The 13805-nt window shown below is 46.7% G+C and overlaps 1 protein-coding gene across 2 annotated transcripts; it reads left to right on the forward strand.

Annotated features, from left to right (window-relative positions):
* Window positions 1-94: 94 nt before the first annotated feature.
* Window positions 95-9248, forward strand: SLC25A32 (solute carrier family 25 member 32). Of its 2 annotated transcripts, none has more exons than XM_069957268.1 (7): window positions 95-352; window positions 1679-1829; window positions 4121-4206; window positions 5326-5486; window positions 5565-5678; window positions 8401-8546; window positions 8831-9248. In XM_069957268.1, the coding sequence occupies exons 1-7, from the start codon at window positions 175-177 to the stop codon at window positions 8913-8915; spliced, it is 921 nt and encodes a 306-aa protein (XP_069813369.1). In that variant the 5' UTR covers window positions 95-174; the 3' UTR covers window positions 8916-9248. The 2 variants fall into 2 exon arrangements, with proteins under 2 accessions (XP_069813369.1, XP_069813368.1); XM_069957267.1 differs by having other exon boundaries at window positions 97-352; window positions 8826-9248.
* Window positions 9249-13805: the final 4557 nt, after the last annotated feature.

A 13805-nucleotide genomic window follows, 5' to 3' on the forward strand; every position in this document is an offset into this window, starting at 1 on the left:
AACGATTTAGGTTCCTGACGTCAGGCCGTAAAGTTCATGCGGAAAATTCTGCCGCCATCTTTGTTATGGGCAACAGGTAAGCAGCCATGGGTATGAGGACTAGTAGGGCGTGGCTAGTGCTGGAGGTCACCGGCTGATGTAACGTGTGTACAGTGCTGGTGGCAGCTCGTACACATGGCGACCCCGTCTGGAGCGGCCACTGAACCTGCCCTGCCCGCACCTTCCCCGGTCACCGTAGTGAAGCAGCTCTTCGGACATGTCCAGTACGAGAACCTGGTGGCCGGCCTGAGCGGGGGCGTCATCTCCACCCTGGTGCTGCACCCGCTCGACCTGGTCAAGATCCGCTTTGCAGGTATAAACCGCTATAGAGGTGACACGTGACAGCTCCGCGGAGCATGCTGGGAGTTGTAGTTCCCCGACTATGAGTTTCCTATATACTTTATACTTCAGTTTCTCCTCTTTTTACAATCTCTGCTTGCTGTCAGTGAATGGAAGTTATCCTATTTCTTACTGCCACACATGGCTTCTTAGAGGGGCTTTTCACAATCACATGTGTAGCAGCTGATCATCCATCCCTCCTGACTCCTTATAAACATGGGGGATCTGGGATCTCTTTTGATCTGTGGGATCACAAGGTAAAAAAATGGTTTTGACAGTAAGCAGAGATCTTAAAATGATGGAGAACTGATTATAAAGCAAGTCTATTAGATAGGATATAGATGAGATATATGTCAGCCCTGGCCTGATAATGAGAAGAATAGGCTCTGTGTCTAGTGGGGCGTCCCATAGACTCACATTATGTGGCCGGCTTATGGTGGTTTTACACGGAGCGATTTATCGTTCGAATTTGCACAGTAACGATCGAATTCGAACGATAATCGTACGTGTAAACGCAGCAAACGAGCGAGAAATCGTTCATTTCGATCTTTCAACAAGTTCTCAAATCGTCGTTGACCGTTCGCAAAAAATTCGCAGATCGTTCAGTGTAAACAGTCTTTCAATGATTTCACCTATGTGTGAGATAGGCTTAAGTGATCGCAAAACGATTTTTTCCATACGATTTATCGTTCCGTCTAAACGCTGATTGTTATAAAAAAAACATTGTTCATTCAAAATCGTTAATCGGGCGATCGGGCGAATTATCGCTCCGTGTAAAACCACCATTAGTCACGTGACATGGAGATGGCTGAGCACTCAGACCCCGGTCCGTGAACTCTTTTAGTATGTCTCTCCTGACATATCCAAGGTTTTCTTATAATGACGGTGAGTCCCATCCCCTGTTCTGTCCTGAGATCCGCTCTGCTGGAGGGTCAGTCATGTGGGGAGGATGGACTCTGGCTGACCGCCGGTCACACGCCAGCTCCTGTAGGACAGTTGTCTTCATTCTGGGAGTCTGGGAGATCGTTCTTTATTTTAGGAGATTTTGCTCTGACATGGACAGAGGTGGCTGCAGAGAGCACTGTGTCAGACAGGGAAGAATACACCACTTCCTGCAGGACATACAGTTGCTGATAAGTACTGGAAGACTGGAGATTTTTAAATAGAAGTAATTTACAGTGCTCAGATAAGCGTCCTCCTAGTGCTACACACCATCTAAGTAATGTGCTCACACATGGTGCCACAATCGCTGTCCATTTTCTATGATTCTAATATGAGTTTTTTGCCTTTGGTTTTGCAGTGAGCGATGGGTTGGAGCTCCGACCAAAGTACAATGGCATCCTGCACTGCATGTCCACTGTCTGGAAGCGTGAGGGACTACGTGGCCTCTACCAGGGGGTCACCCCCAATATGTGGGGAGCAGGTGCCTCCTGGGGGCTTTACTTCCTCTTGTAAGTGAAAACAACACTTGGGCACTGTGAGGGTAGTCAGCGTCCCACATCAGCTGTTATCCCCCTTTTCTGTGCACATTATTCAGTCAGCGCTAATGTAGGGAGTGTCCTCCCATAACCTGCATGGCACGGGACCCTAAGATGTTAGAAAAGTTGTGGTACTGAGTTGCAGTACCACCCTCAAACTGTGGGCAGGAGTGGTGCTGCTTCTTGTAGAAAGCGGCCATGTTTTTCTAATCCTGGAGATCCCATTTCCTGTAGGACGATGCTGGAGCATCTGGCCAGATATTCGTGATCTCTCCCATAAAACAATACTAGGCCATACTATTCACACGTCAGTATATTTTTCCCTCCGCAAATTTGAGTCCGCTATTTTTCATCCCCAATCCGCAAAATTGCATCCGTATTGCAGTTGTATTTTTTACTGATCCACAAAAATAAAAAAGTGCACTTAATAGTAACCTATTTACTATTTATGGGTTGCAGTTCCCTCCCCTCCGGTCGCCACCCCGCAGCCGCGGCGATCGCCACCCCTCCGATCGCCGCCCCTCCGATCGCCACCCCGCCGCCGCTCCGATCGCCACCCCCGCCGCCGCTCCGTTCGCCACCCCCCCCCACCGCTCCAATCGCCGCCGCTCTTATCGCCCCCCCCCCCCCCCCCCCCCCCCGCCGTTTTGATCGCCCCCGCCACGACCCTACGTTACCTGCTCCGCTTAGCAGGTCTTCCACATCCCCGACTCCCCTCTGCAGTGCACTGATTGGCTGAAGAGGGGAATTTCAAACGGCTCCTCTTCAGCCAATCAGTGCTCCTCTTCAGCGATCGGAGCGGCGCAGGGGGCTGCGGTTGACCGTGGGGTCGGGCTGCGAGCGGGGGGGGGGGGGGGGCGGGCTGCAGGTGGGCCGGGCTGCGGGCGCGCAATGGCAAAAGATTTTTCCGTACGATATATCGTACTGTCTAAATGCTGATCGTTATAAAAAAAAATTACTTTGAAATCGTTAATCGTGCGATCGGGCCAGTTATCGCTCCGTGTAAACTTAGCATAAGGGTCCATTTACACAGAAAGATTATCTGACAGATTATCTACCAAAGTTTTGAAGCCAAAGCCAGAAACAGACTATAAACAGAGATCAGGTCATAAAGGAAAGACTGAGATTTCTTCTCTTTTTAAATCCATTCCTGGCTTTGGCTTCAAATCTTTGGCTGTCAGATAATCTTTCTGTGTAAATGGACCCTTAAGGCCCTATTACACGGAGAGATAATCAGCTGTATCAGGCAATTCATCCGATTTATCGCTGCGTGTTTTAGAGACAATGATAATCGGCTGATCGTGTCTTTTAGGTCCTGGCCTAAAATCATCAGCTGCCAACTGTGCATAGGTATGTGTAATAGGGATGCACGGCTGACGATCGTTAAAAAAAATAAACTGTTGTACATTACCTGTCAGCTCTCCCGGTCTTCCCCTGCCCTGTGCTCTTTTCCCGGAGCCGCTGCTGTAGCTTCAGAGTGGTTTCTGAATTGACAGGCCGCTCAGCCAATCACTGGTCACGTGGTCCCTCAGCTCAGAAACCACTCTAAAGCTACAGCAGCGGCTCTGGGAAGCGAGCACAGGGCAGGGGAAGACCGGGAGCGCTGATAGGTAATGTACAACAGTTTAGGACAAGGACTGCAGGGACGTCACTATCGATGTCCCTGCAGCCCTTGCTAAACGATTATCAAGCCGTGTTATAGGCCTAGTAAGCAAGCGCCGATCTAGCAGATGGGCGCTTGTTTACAGGAGGCATCAGGATGTGTAGTAGGACCCTTATTGTCTAGTCTGCACAATCACCCCTCTCCCTGTGTACTTACTACCGAGCATTAGTGTTGAGCGGAGTTGCTGAACTGTTTTCCGAACCTGAACACTCTGCATTTGACTCCCGGCTTCTGGAGGAGTTGGATGTCACCCTAAGGTGGACAAGAAAACATGGATACAGTCTATGGCCTAAGACTGTTTCCATGTTTTCCAGGACTGCTTAGGGCTGCATCCAACTTCTCCAGATGCCGAGTGTTCAGGTTCAGAGAACGTTGCAGAACCCGAACAGTCTGGCATGTGTGACCATCAGCATGGACACATTAGGTGCTCGTCCTGAGAGAGGATAGAGTTACCACCAGGAGGCGCTAGGTATGTAACAGTAATACCTAAACACAGGGCCATTTTTTAAATGGCTACAATTGAAAAATGTTTGTTCAGTGTTATACTCGTGGAACAATCGCGTTACCTCTTCTGATCTCCTCTCGTTTTTCTGTCCACCAGTTATAACACCATCAAGGCCTACAAAAAGGAAGGGAGAGCAGAAAACCTGACCGCCACAGAGCACCTCCTGTCTGCTGCGGGGGCTGGTGAGTGATTTACTAACATGGCCTGTGGCAATATCATGTGATCAGTAGGGATCGGGCAGCTGGCCTCCTTCCAGTCATTACAGTGGGGGAGATTTATCAAACATGGTGTAAAGTGAAACTGGCTCAGTTGCCCCTAGCAACCAATCAGATTCCACCTTTCATTTTCCAAAGAGTCTGTGAGGAATGAAAGGTGGAATCTGATTGGTTGCTAGGGGCGACTGAGCCAGTTTCACTTTACACCATGTTTGATAAATCTCTCCAGTGTCTTGTCTGGATATTAGGCTGTACAGGCAAAAGTTTCTACTTTGTTTCCAAAGTCCATATTTAGACTCAGGGCTGTATTACATGGCCCGATGACTAATGTAAACGAGAGCCGATCTGCTAGAATGGCGCTCAATTACTGAGCCTATTACATGGCTTGATAATCATTGGCGATGTCCGTGCAGCCTTTGCCTAATAAGTGTAAAATAATAAACCTTATACATAGCTATCCACACTATCTTACACAGTCATCAGCCATCAGCAATGCATCACTATTACACGTAGCTATGTGCACCCGGTGGCCGATGATTTTAAGGCTGGATTAGACCACAACGATCAGATGATGATCATTTCATCAGCTGATCATTGCCTTTATTACCCAGAGCAATGATTTGTTGAATCGGCCTGATTCGGAGGATAATCATTCTGTGTGATACGGCCCTCACAGAATCAGGCTATGTTCACACAACGTATGAGACCGGCCGTTCCGTGACCCCGGCCGGGTCACGAAACGGCCGGTCTCTGGCCGGATCATCTCGGCCGGCACTTAAGTACCGGTCGGTTGATCTTTCCGGCCGCGGAGCTCTGATGCGGGCGCATCAGCACGTGCCCGCATCAGAGCTCCTCATAGCCCACAGTTTTTTCCGGCGCGGCACGGGATCCCGGCCGGAGCGTATACAATGTATGTACGCTCCAGCCGGGATCCAATTGAAAATAAGACTGTGTTCCACCCCGCAAAACTACGGCCATAGTTCTGCGGTGAGAACTACGGCCGTAGTTTTACGTAGTGTGAACATAGCCTCATAATGTTCTTGGTTTTCACCTTCTCAGTATCATTTCTTTGTTTCTTTCATGCAGGCGCTTTAACCCTTTGTTTCACTAACCCAATATGGGTTACAAAGACTCGGCTTGTGCTTCAGTACGACGCTGGCGTTGACCCTTCCAGGCGGCAGTATAAGGGCATGTTCCATGCTCTGGCTAAGATCTATAGGCAGGAAGGAATCCCCGGACTCTACAAGGTAATTCATGTGTGTATAATGTCCTGCAGTCACCAGTCCGGCCTTCCCATCAGTGACCATCATGTCTTGTATTTGTAGGGCTTTGTGCCAGGCCTGCTGGGAACGTCACACGGTGCCCTCCAGTTCATGGCCTATGAGGAGCTGAAGGTGGAATATAATAAGCATCTAAACCGGCCAAGTGACACAAAGCTGGTAAAGAACCCTCAGCTCAGTATTCCATATCAATGTCTATTGTGGGTGATGGACCTCACTGCCGCCAAGGAGAGCTGTGCACCATGACACTGGTTATCTGTCACATAGCGGTTCTGGCGTAGTAGGAGGGGTCGGTATTAGGTTTCCTTCACACGTCAGGAAAATCTAGCCGCATAGCTTTCCTGACCCATAGGGTTCTTTTTTTTTCTTATTCAAAGCTTTTACTGAAATCTAGAGAATTGGATAATGCAAAATGGAAACAGAAAGAAAACTGGAGGGGAACATACAAGACAATCTCAATGCATTGTGAGCATATAGGATTCTATACAATTACTATAGGTGTCCAGAACAAGTACAGTATAAATATTGTTAGTCCTACAGAAAGAACATTTGGGCACAAATACCCTCTACATTTGTCTGGAATTCTGGTGCGGATGCCCTATAGAACCCTATGGGAGCATCCGATATTCTGCGCATTTGGAAACAGTCTAGGGTTCCTGATTCACTGCCTGCCTGATCGGGCCAGCGCCAGCACACGGACAGGTTTCTTCCAGAGACAGCACTGCTGTTGTTTCCAGTTCAGGTGTGGTTTGCAATTAAGCTCCATTCACTTCAATGGAACTGAGTTGCAAAACCTGCACCTAAAGTAAAGACAAGAGCGTTGCTGGAAGAAAGTGGCCATGTTTTTCTTAAAATGCGATGCTGTTTTGACAAAGCCGGGGGCCATTGGCTTCCAGCCCTGTCAATCACTCTTCTGGCCACCATTATGCCTCCAGCCAGAAGAGGTTGCTCTCCCCCCCCCCCCCCCCCCTTACTTCCAGCGTTGTGGTGCACAAGTGACATCACTTGTGCACTTGCAAAGCCAGAAGCCAGAGAAGCCAGATGGGAGCACTGCTGCAGTCTGCAGGAGGTGAGTATACTCTTTTTTTTTTTTCTCCTCTGTGAAAGGTAGCAGGGTCCCTGCAAACCATTATTAATGATGTTACCAACTAGTCCTGTCAAAGCGAAGAGATAAACAAAAGAAAGTAAAACAGCGCTTCATAGCACAGATCAGAGCGAAATGTGATTACAAAACTCTCACCTGATGGGGTTGTGCGAGAGGAGGCTCAACACTCAACAAACGCATGTATAGAACCACAGCCGTTTCCCAGGTAAACCATGCAAGATGGATAGAAAACGGAAAAAACCTCCCTCCAACCAGGGTGTATACAGGTGCAGGTCCAGAAGTGATATCAAACGTGAATATAATAATGAAAAATGTATTGTAAAAACATTTATGGCGACACAACGCGTTTCTAAACCGATACGGTTTCTTTCTCAAGATGACACTTGTTATTATTATATTCACGTTTGATATCACCACCTTCGCCTGTATACACCCTGGTTGGAGGGAGATGTTTTTTTTAAAGCAAAGATATGACGGTGTAGCCTCTTTCTGTAGGGATTTTGGGTGGTTCTGATAGCTCCAGCATTGACCCTTGGAGGTGTTTATACCCAATAACACATGAGTCATGAGTAATAAGTACAACCACACACTTAGACGAACCCCACAAGTTTGACATCCTTGCTCTGCAATAAGGAAGAGTTCCTGGTCAGTAAAGCAGGCTCTTTGAGGTGCTCCTGTTTTATTTCCTCCATGTGAGGTCAGAAGCATATAGAGGTATAAGTGACCCATCTCCTGTGATCAGTCAAGTGGCAGTCTGGGGAGTGAAGTGCTTGACCACAGTCTTCTCCCATCTGTATCTAGATATCAGTGGAGGTTGCAGCACTGATATTCATGTGTGTGTGTGTGTGTATAATATATATATATATATATATATATATATATATATATATATATATATACACACACACATGTACATTGGTTCTTTTCCAAAGGGTCTCTGTAATATGATCGCTAGAATCTGATTGGTAGCAATGGAGACACATCTACTTTTTCCTTGTGCTAGTTTTGCTGGATCCCTCATACATTCACTCACATATATACACACAGTCCTGATACAACCTGAGCACTCCCAAACAAAATCACTGCAAAAAAAAAATTCTGGCTTCTTTATTATTTATTCATTCCATTACTAGTGTTTCATCTCTGGAATCTGCTGGTCGGGCTCCAGAATCAGCTCTATAGTGGAGTATTATGAGAACTTGTGGTTATATATCCGATACCTGGGACAGCTGCAGAACACAATGCGTGGCATGTAGGAGTAGAATGTGCTTTTATTACTTACAATAGAACCCCCACCCCTCGGGTAAATGTTCTTTTTATGTAAAATACACAAATTCAGAGTAAATTTTTTTTTGTACTTTCATAGGTTATAGGGTGACTTCAATGCTCCATGAGATATCATAGGGATGCATTTTTTTTTAAAGTGCATCTGATTCAGCTTTTTGCAGGGTTTATGGTATCTTAGAAAGGTAATCGTTCTTCTTGGTTCTCATATGCAAACTGTCTCTCCTCTAAAAGGACGAATACTGTCTCTTTAGCGCCACCTGTAGGAGTCTTAGAGCCTTGACACATGACTAGCGATAACAACCAAACCAGAGGTACTCATATCCCTAGTCATGTTTTAAGGCTGTTTTATGGGTCAGGCAGTGGCTTGGAGGGTAAATACCCATAGGTGTCACTAGAGAGTTTTGTGGGTATTGCATGTGAGCTTATTATAGTATACTCAGTGTAATGGACTTGTAGTATTCTAATTTATCCATCACCATATCTTTCCAGAACACCTTGGAATACATCACAATGGCGGCCTTGTCCAAGATATTTGCCGTGTCGGCTACTTACCCCTATCAGGTTGTGCGAGCTCGCTTACAGGATCAGCACAATCAGTACTGTGGGGTCATAGACGTTATCAGGAGGACGTGGAGGTGAGTGTAGATGAGCTGTGATGTTTTATAGAGATGTAGTAAGGCCCCATAGACTCCTATAGGTGCCATATTATAAAACTCAGAGTTATAAAGCTGATCTAGAGTTCACAGGTTCAACACTATGAGAATATAAGAGGCCACAGCTCAGCTGTCTGGTTTGTAGTCTGGACCACCCCCTGTTATCTCTTTTTAATAAATGTCAGGGGGCGGGCCAGACTACACAGTCAGACTGATGACTGAGACCATTGTTGATATATTTCTGTCTCTTCTGTCTTAAAGGATAGAAGGCGTCCATGGTTTCTACAAGGGAATCATCCCCAACATCCTGCGAGTGACCCCCGCCTGCTGCATCACCTTTGTAGTCTATGAGAACGTCTCTCACTTCCTGTTAGGGCTACGGAAACCCAAGGAGTAAAGAGAAACCCTGTAAAGCGTAATGCTGGAGAGACTATGGACAATGTACCAGAGAGCGAGCGCTGCTAGCACATTCAGGGATTGTGTCGATGCCTGGACAGAAGCAGACTTATGTTATATTTATTTAAAATGTTTAATATATATTTTTCTCTGCGTGATGGAGGAAGACGACGTCACTTATTACAAGCAGGGACTGCCACTCTTTTTATACAATTCTACTTTTACGTCCTTGAAAACAACTACAGATCAGGTTCTGGAATAAAACGAATGTAACAAGTGGGGAAAAAAGTTTGATTTTGATCATTTTTAATCTGAAGGGCGAGTTGATAATGCAATGATATTCCTGTATTCTAGTATCTGATAATTGACTTTCACAATATCAGAACTGGAGTGATACTATAGGAAGACGTATAGGCAATGCAACGTCCTCTGTCAAAAAAGTATGCAAAGTAGCTGTACTCCTGTATGAAACAGATCCTGCTCCGCACTGATGAGGGGCAGCACCCCGAAACAGCTGTCTGTGGATGGATACCTGTGCCTGAATCACAAGTCATTGGGGTGGCGCCCAATGTCTTCTCTCTGCCCCACCGGCCTTGATTTATAGATCTCATGTTATATTCAAACAGGGAGAAGATGCCAGTGAATGGTTCAGGCAGCATGAAAGTGATAACAAGTCCCCTAGGATTTCACTGTATTGAGCACTTTGGCGGTAGCCAACATTGTTATTGTTTGGCTGGTCTCCCTGAGATCATTATTCTGTTTCCCATACGGCTTTACTAGGCATTGCTCCCACCTAGCCAGAATCCTGCTCCACACTGATGAGGGGCAACACCCCGAAACAGCTGTATGTGGATGGTTACCTGGCCTTGGTTTTTCCCTTGTCATTACATTGATTTATAGGGCCATTTAATATGGTGGTTTCCCTACAGGAGCCACCCCTTATCTGGGTCCTTCCCAGAGGGATATCTGGCCAGTCCTGTGTTTCGAGACTCCACTGGCTCTTCTTTTGCATATTCATGTTTACCAGGGGGCAATGCACCTAGGATTTTACTACATTGAGCGCTTTTAATAGCAGCCGGAAGTGTTATCTTTGGCTGGTCTCCCTGAGATCAGTGATCTGTTTCTCTTATGATTCTGCTAGGCATTGCTCCCACCTAGCCAGAATCCGGCTCTGCACTGATGAGGGGCAACACCCAGAAACAGCTATATATGTTTGGATACCTGGCCTTGGCTTTTCCCTTGTCATTACATTGACTTATAGGGCCATTTAATATGATAGTTTGGCTGGGTCCTTCCCGGAGGGATATCTAGCTAGTCCTGTTTTTCGAGACTCTTAAATGAGGGTCCATAGGCCCTTCTTTTGCATACTCCAGTAATGAGAGCTTTCTCTCTAGTGCCACCTAGTGGAATGAGCTTCCATGTAAGTCAGTGTTCAATCCCTTGAATGGGTTATCCTTTTAGGTAAAATACGTGCTAAATCATCCCCCCTCCTGGAGACTTACAATTCCTTCCATACGTGTCATTATCTTTTCTGTCTCCTTCCCCCATTTCCGTGCTACTGCTTTTTGCTGAAGACACAAAAATCTGTGTGTGAGCTTTTCTACCCCCCCTTTCCTTCCGAGCAGGCTCATGTAAGCAAGGTCCCTGGCTGGCTGTCTCTGAACTCTGTCATGTCAGGAGGGTAAATCTCTGGTCAAGTTGCTGATGACCTCACTGTGATTAAGGGTCCTATTCCACGGGCCGAGGAGGGCCCGATCAACGATCTAAACGAGCTGCGATCTGCTAGATCGCCGCTCGTTTAATGGGCCTATTCCACGGCCCGATGATCGTTGAGCGAGGGCTGCAAGGAAATCGTTACCGATGTCCTTGCAGCATCATACATTACCTGTCAGGTCTTCTCGGCGCTGTCTTCATCCCCGGGTCCCACACGCTCTATCTTCTGAATGGTCGGTCAGCTGACAGGCCACACTCAGCCAATCACAGGCCGTGGCTGTGCCGGCCTGTGATTGGCTGAGCGCTCCGTCAGCTAACCGGCCATTCTGAAGATAGAGCGCGCGGGACCCGGGGATGAAGACCGCGCGGAGAAGACCTGACAGGTAATGTATGATGCTGCAGCCTGTCAAATCGTCGGTCGTCCACCGCGCACCGCTATTCAACCGTAGCGATGCGCAGTGGGGGAACGATGATTTTAGGTCTGGCCCTAAATGAACGATCAGCCGATGACACTATCATCGGCTGATCTTTCTCTCTATTTCACCGAACGATAATCGGCCGAATCGGGCCAAATGGGGCTGATCCGGCCGATTATCGTTACTGTGGAATAGGGCCCTTACTCTCCCGGCATGACAGAGTGGAGACACAGCCGACCAGGGACCCTGTTTACATAAAGGGAGGGGGGAGGAGAGCAAGACGGAGAGTTCACACACAGTTTTCTGTGGCTTTAGCAGAAAGGAGCAACTCAGAACTGGGAGAAGGAGACAAAACAGGTAATTACATTGATCTCTATACTGGGGACCGGGGATAACATGTAATCTTTGGTAAAGCTGCCTCCCTATGAAACTGTCCCTAACGGACAAGGACGTTAGATTGTGAACCCCATTAGGGACGGGGACTGCGTGACAATGTCTCTACAGTGCTGCAGAATACGAAATGGGAAATATTAATAATATTGCATCCATCTAAAAAAGAGGGAAGCTGTATTGTCTGTGGTTATATGGGTCATCAGAATAACATGTCCACTATCTTGCCGCAGACTGCAAAATATCAATTATCAGGAATCAATAGTCTCCATGGGCGCTGCTCCTGGCCGCCTTGCTTCTATCGATCAGCAGTAATGAGCATTTGCTCTCTTTCGGCCTCACTTGATGTGCCGGCCATAGACTATATCGGAGAAGAAAGTAGAGGATCAATGATCACTGTACCAGCCGTGCCTTGAAAGTGGTTAACAGGCTGAAACAGGTGCAGCAGACAAACCGCAGGGCGCCTCATCCATCGATGTAGCAGAGCTGAAGCTGTCATTGGGTAACTGTTTGTATTGTATGACTGTAGGACTACATGTCCCAGCGGCTGCAGTGTCTGTATGGAACCTTCCCTGACAATAACCACTGAAAAAAAACAGATAGTGATCAGCTGATCCTCTTCATTCTAAGTAGTGGTTATCCTGTAACTATATGGTACCAGAATAGTTGCAAAAGTACTCCCTTTCAGAGCGACCTTTGCTGTGATGTTAGTGCTGATCCTGTTTATCCTCTAGGTGGCAGTATCCTTCTCCAAACTGCTGCAAACACTGCAGCATGTGAGAATAGGTGAAGGGACAGCCATGTCTGTCTCTTCTCTGTGAATGTTTGCCCAATGCTTTACATGTTTGTTTTTACACCTAAGTGAACATTGTACTGTGTCTTGCCTTTAGGCATGTATATATATATATTGTTTGAGGTTTTGCTGCTGGGTATATGTGTGTTGTGTTCTCCTTTACTTACTGCTGCTACAAAGCAATGGGCTGTGGTGTCATGTATTGCCGCCTTCTTGGATTGTGATGGTTTGAAATGAAAAAAAAAAAGACAAATATAGAACCCCTCTTTGAATTCCATGGTTTTATGTATCAGAACATAGTTAAAGGCATGGGTCTCCAAACTGCGGCCCTCCAGCTGTTGCAAAACTACATTTGCCATCATGCCCGGACAGCCAAATCAAAAGCTTTAGCTGTCCAGGCATAATGGGAGTTGTAGTTTCGCAACAGCTGGAGGACCGCAGTTTGGAGACCCATGGTTAAAGGGGTACTCCAGACATTTGATTATTTTTATATATTGCTGCAGTTCCATAGAACCAAATAATGAGCCTATTCTTACCTGAACACGCTCCCCATGGGTCTTTGGATCAGCCGCTGCACGCTTTCACCACCACTGGACTTGTATCAGCAGTGAATGAGGCCTTAGAGCAGAGATGGGAAACCTGTGGCCCTCCGGCTGTTGCATACAATTACAATTGCCATCATGCCTGGAAGGCCAACAGCTGGAAGGTCAAAGGTTTCCCGTCGCTGCTATAAGGCCTCATTCACATATCCGAAATGTCGGACCCACGGACCCATTTTTTCCTACTTTTATCAGCAGGTTAGGAGCATCTGTCCCTATAGTGCACGGGGTGCTGAGGATGAGGATAAGTTTCTTACCTTCATCCTCTGCTCTGTTTTTGTGTACTTTGTATATGAACTCCTATGCAAATGAGGCGGTTTGGTGCGCAGGGCGCAGGACTACCACCATTACTGTACCAATCCGCTTCTAATGAATATTGGGACAGTGCTCTGCTGGCTGGATGAATATTTATTAGAAGAGATGGGCTGGCGGGGTGGATCGGTGCACTGAGAGTAGTAGTTCCACCCCCCAGTGCACCAATCCACCTCATTAGCATATGGATTAAATTACAAAGTAATATAATAGTAGAAGAAAATGATACTCACCTCCCCTGATCCCCCACAGATCCTGGTCTCTGCTCTTTATTATTTCTTCCTATGACGCATAAACCTCACAGGAACCTTACTGCTTAGCCAATCCTTGACTCAGGTGAGTGGCTGCTGTGGCCAGTGATTGGCTCATTGTTCCTTGGCTGTCCCTATAGGGTCGACACAGAAACCAGGAAGAAGTGGAGACCAGGAGCTGAGGGGGATCAGAGGAGGTGAGTGTTACTTCTTTTTATACAGCAAATTAATGTTTTTTTATCCTTGGATAACACCTTTTATTTAATATTATTTCAATATTTAGTAGTCATATAATATCCCAATATATACGTACGTATGTATGTACAAATATACAATCCACTTATGGCTACATCTTGGTTTCTGTTTTTTTC

The sequence above is a fragment of the Dendropsophus ebraccatus genome, chromosome 2, assembly GCF_027789765.1.
Source record: "Dendropsophus ebraccatus isolate aDenEbr1 chromosome 2, aDenEbr1.pat, whole genome shotgun sequence".
NCBI classification, from domain to species: domain Eukaryota; kingdom Metazoa; phylum Chordata; class Amphibia; order Anura; family Hylidae; genus Dendropsophus; species Dendropsophus ebraccatus.

Excerpts from the sequence above, each read along its gene's own strand:
- SLC25A32 (XM_069957267.1), top strand. The coding sequence starts at position 175 with ATGGCGACCCCGTCTGGAGCGGCCACTGAACCTGCCCTGCCCGCACCT. Across the intron at positions 353-1,678 it reads GGTCAAGATCCGCTTTGCAG|TGAGCGATGGGTTGGAGCTC; the intron begins GTATAAACCGCT and ends TTGGTTTTGCAG. Across the intron at positions 5,679-8,400 it reads GGCCAAGTGACACAAAGCTG|AACACCTTGGAATACATCAC; the intron begins GTAAAGAACCCT and ends ATATCTTTCCAG.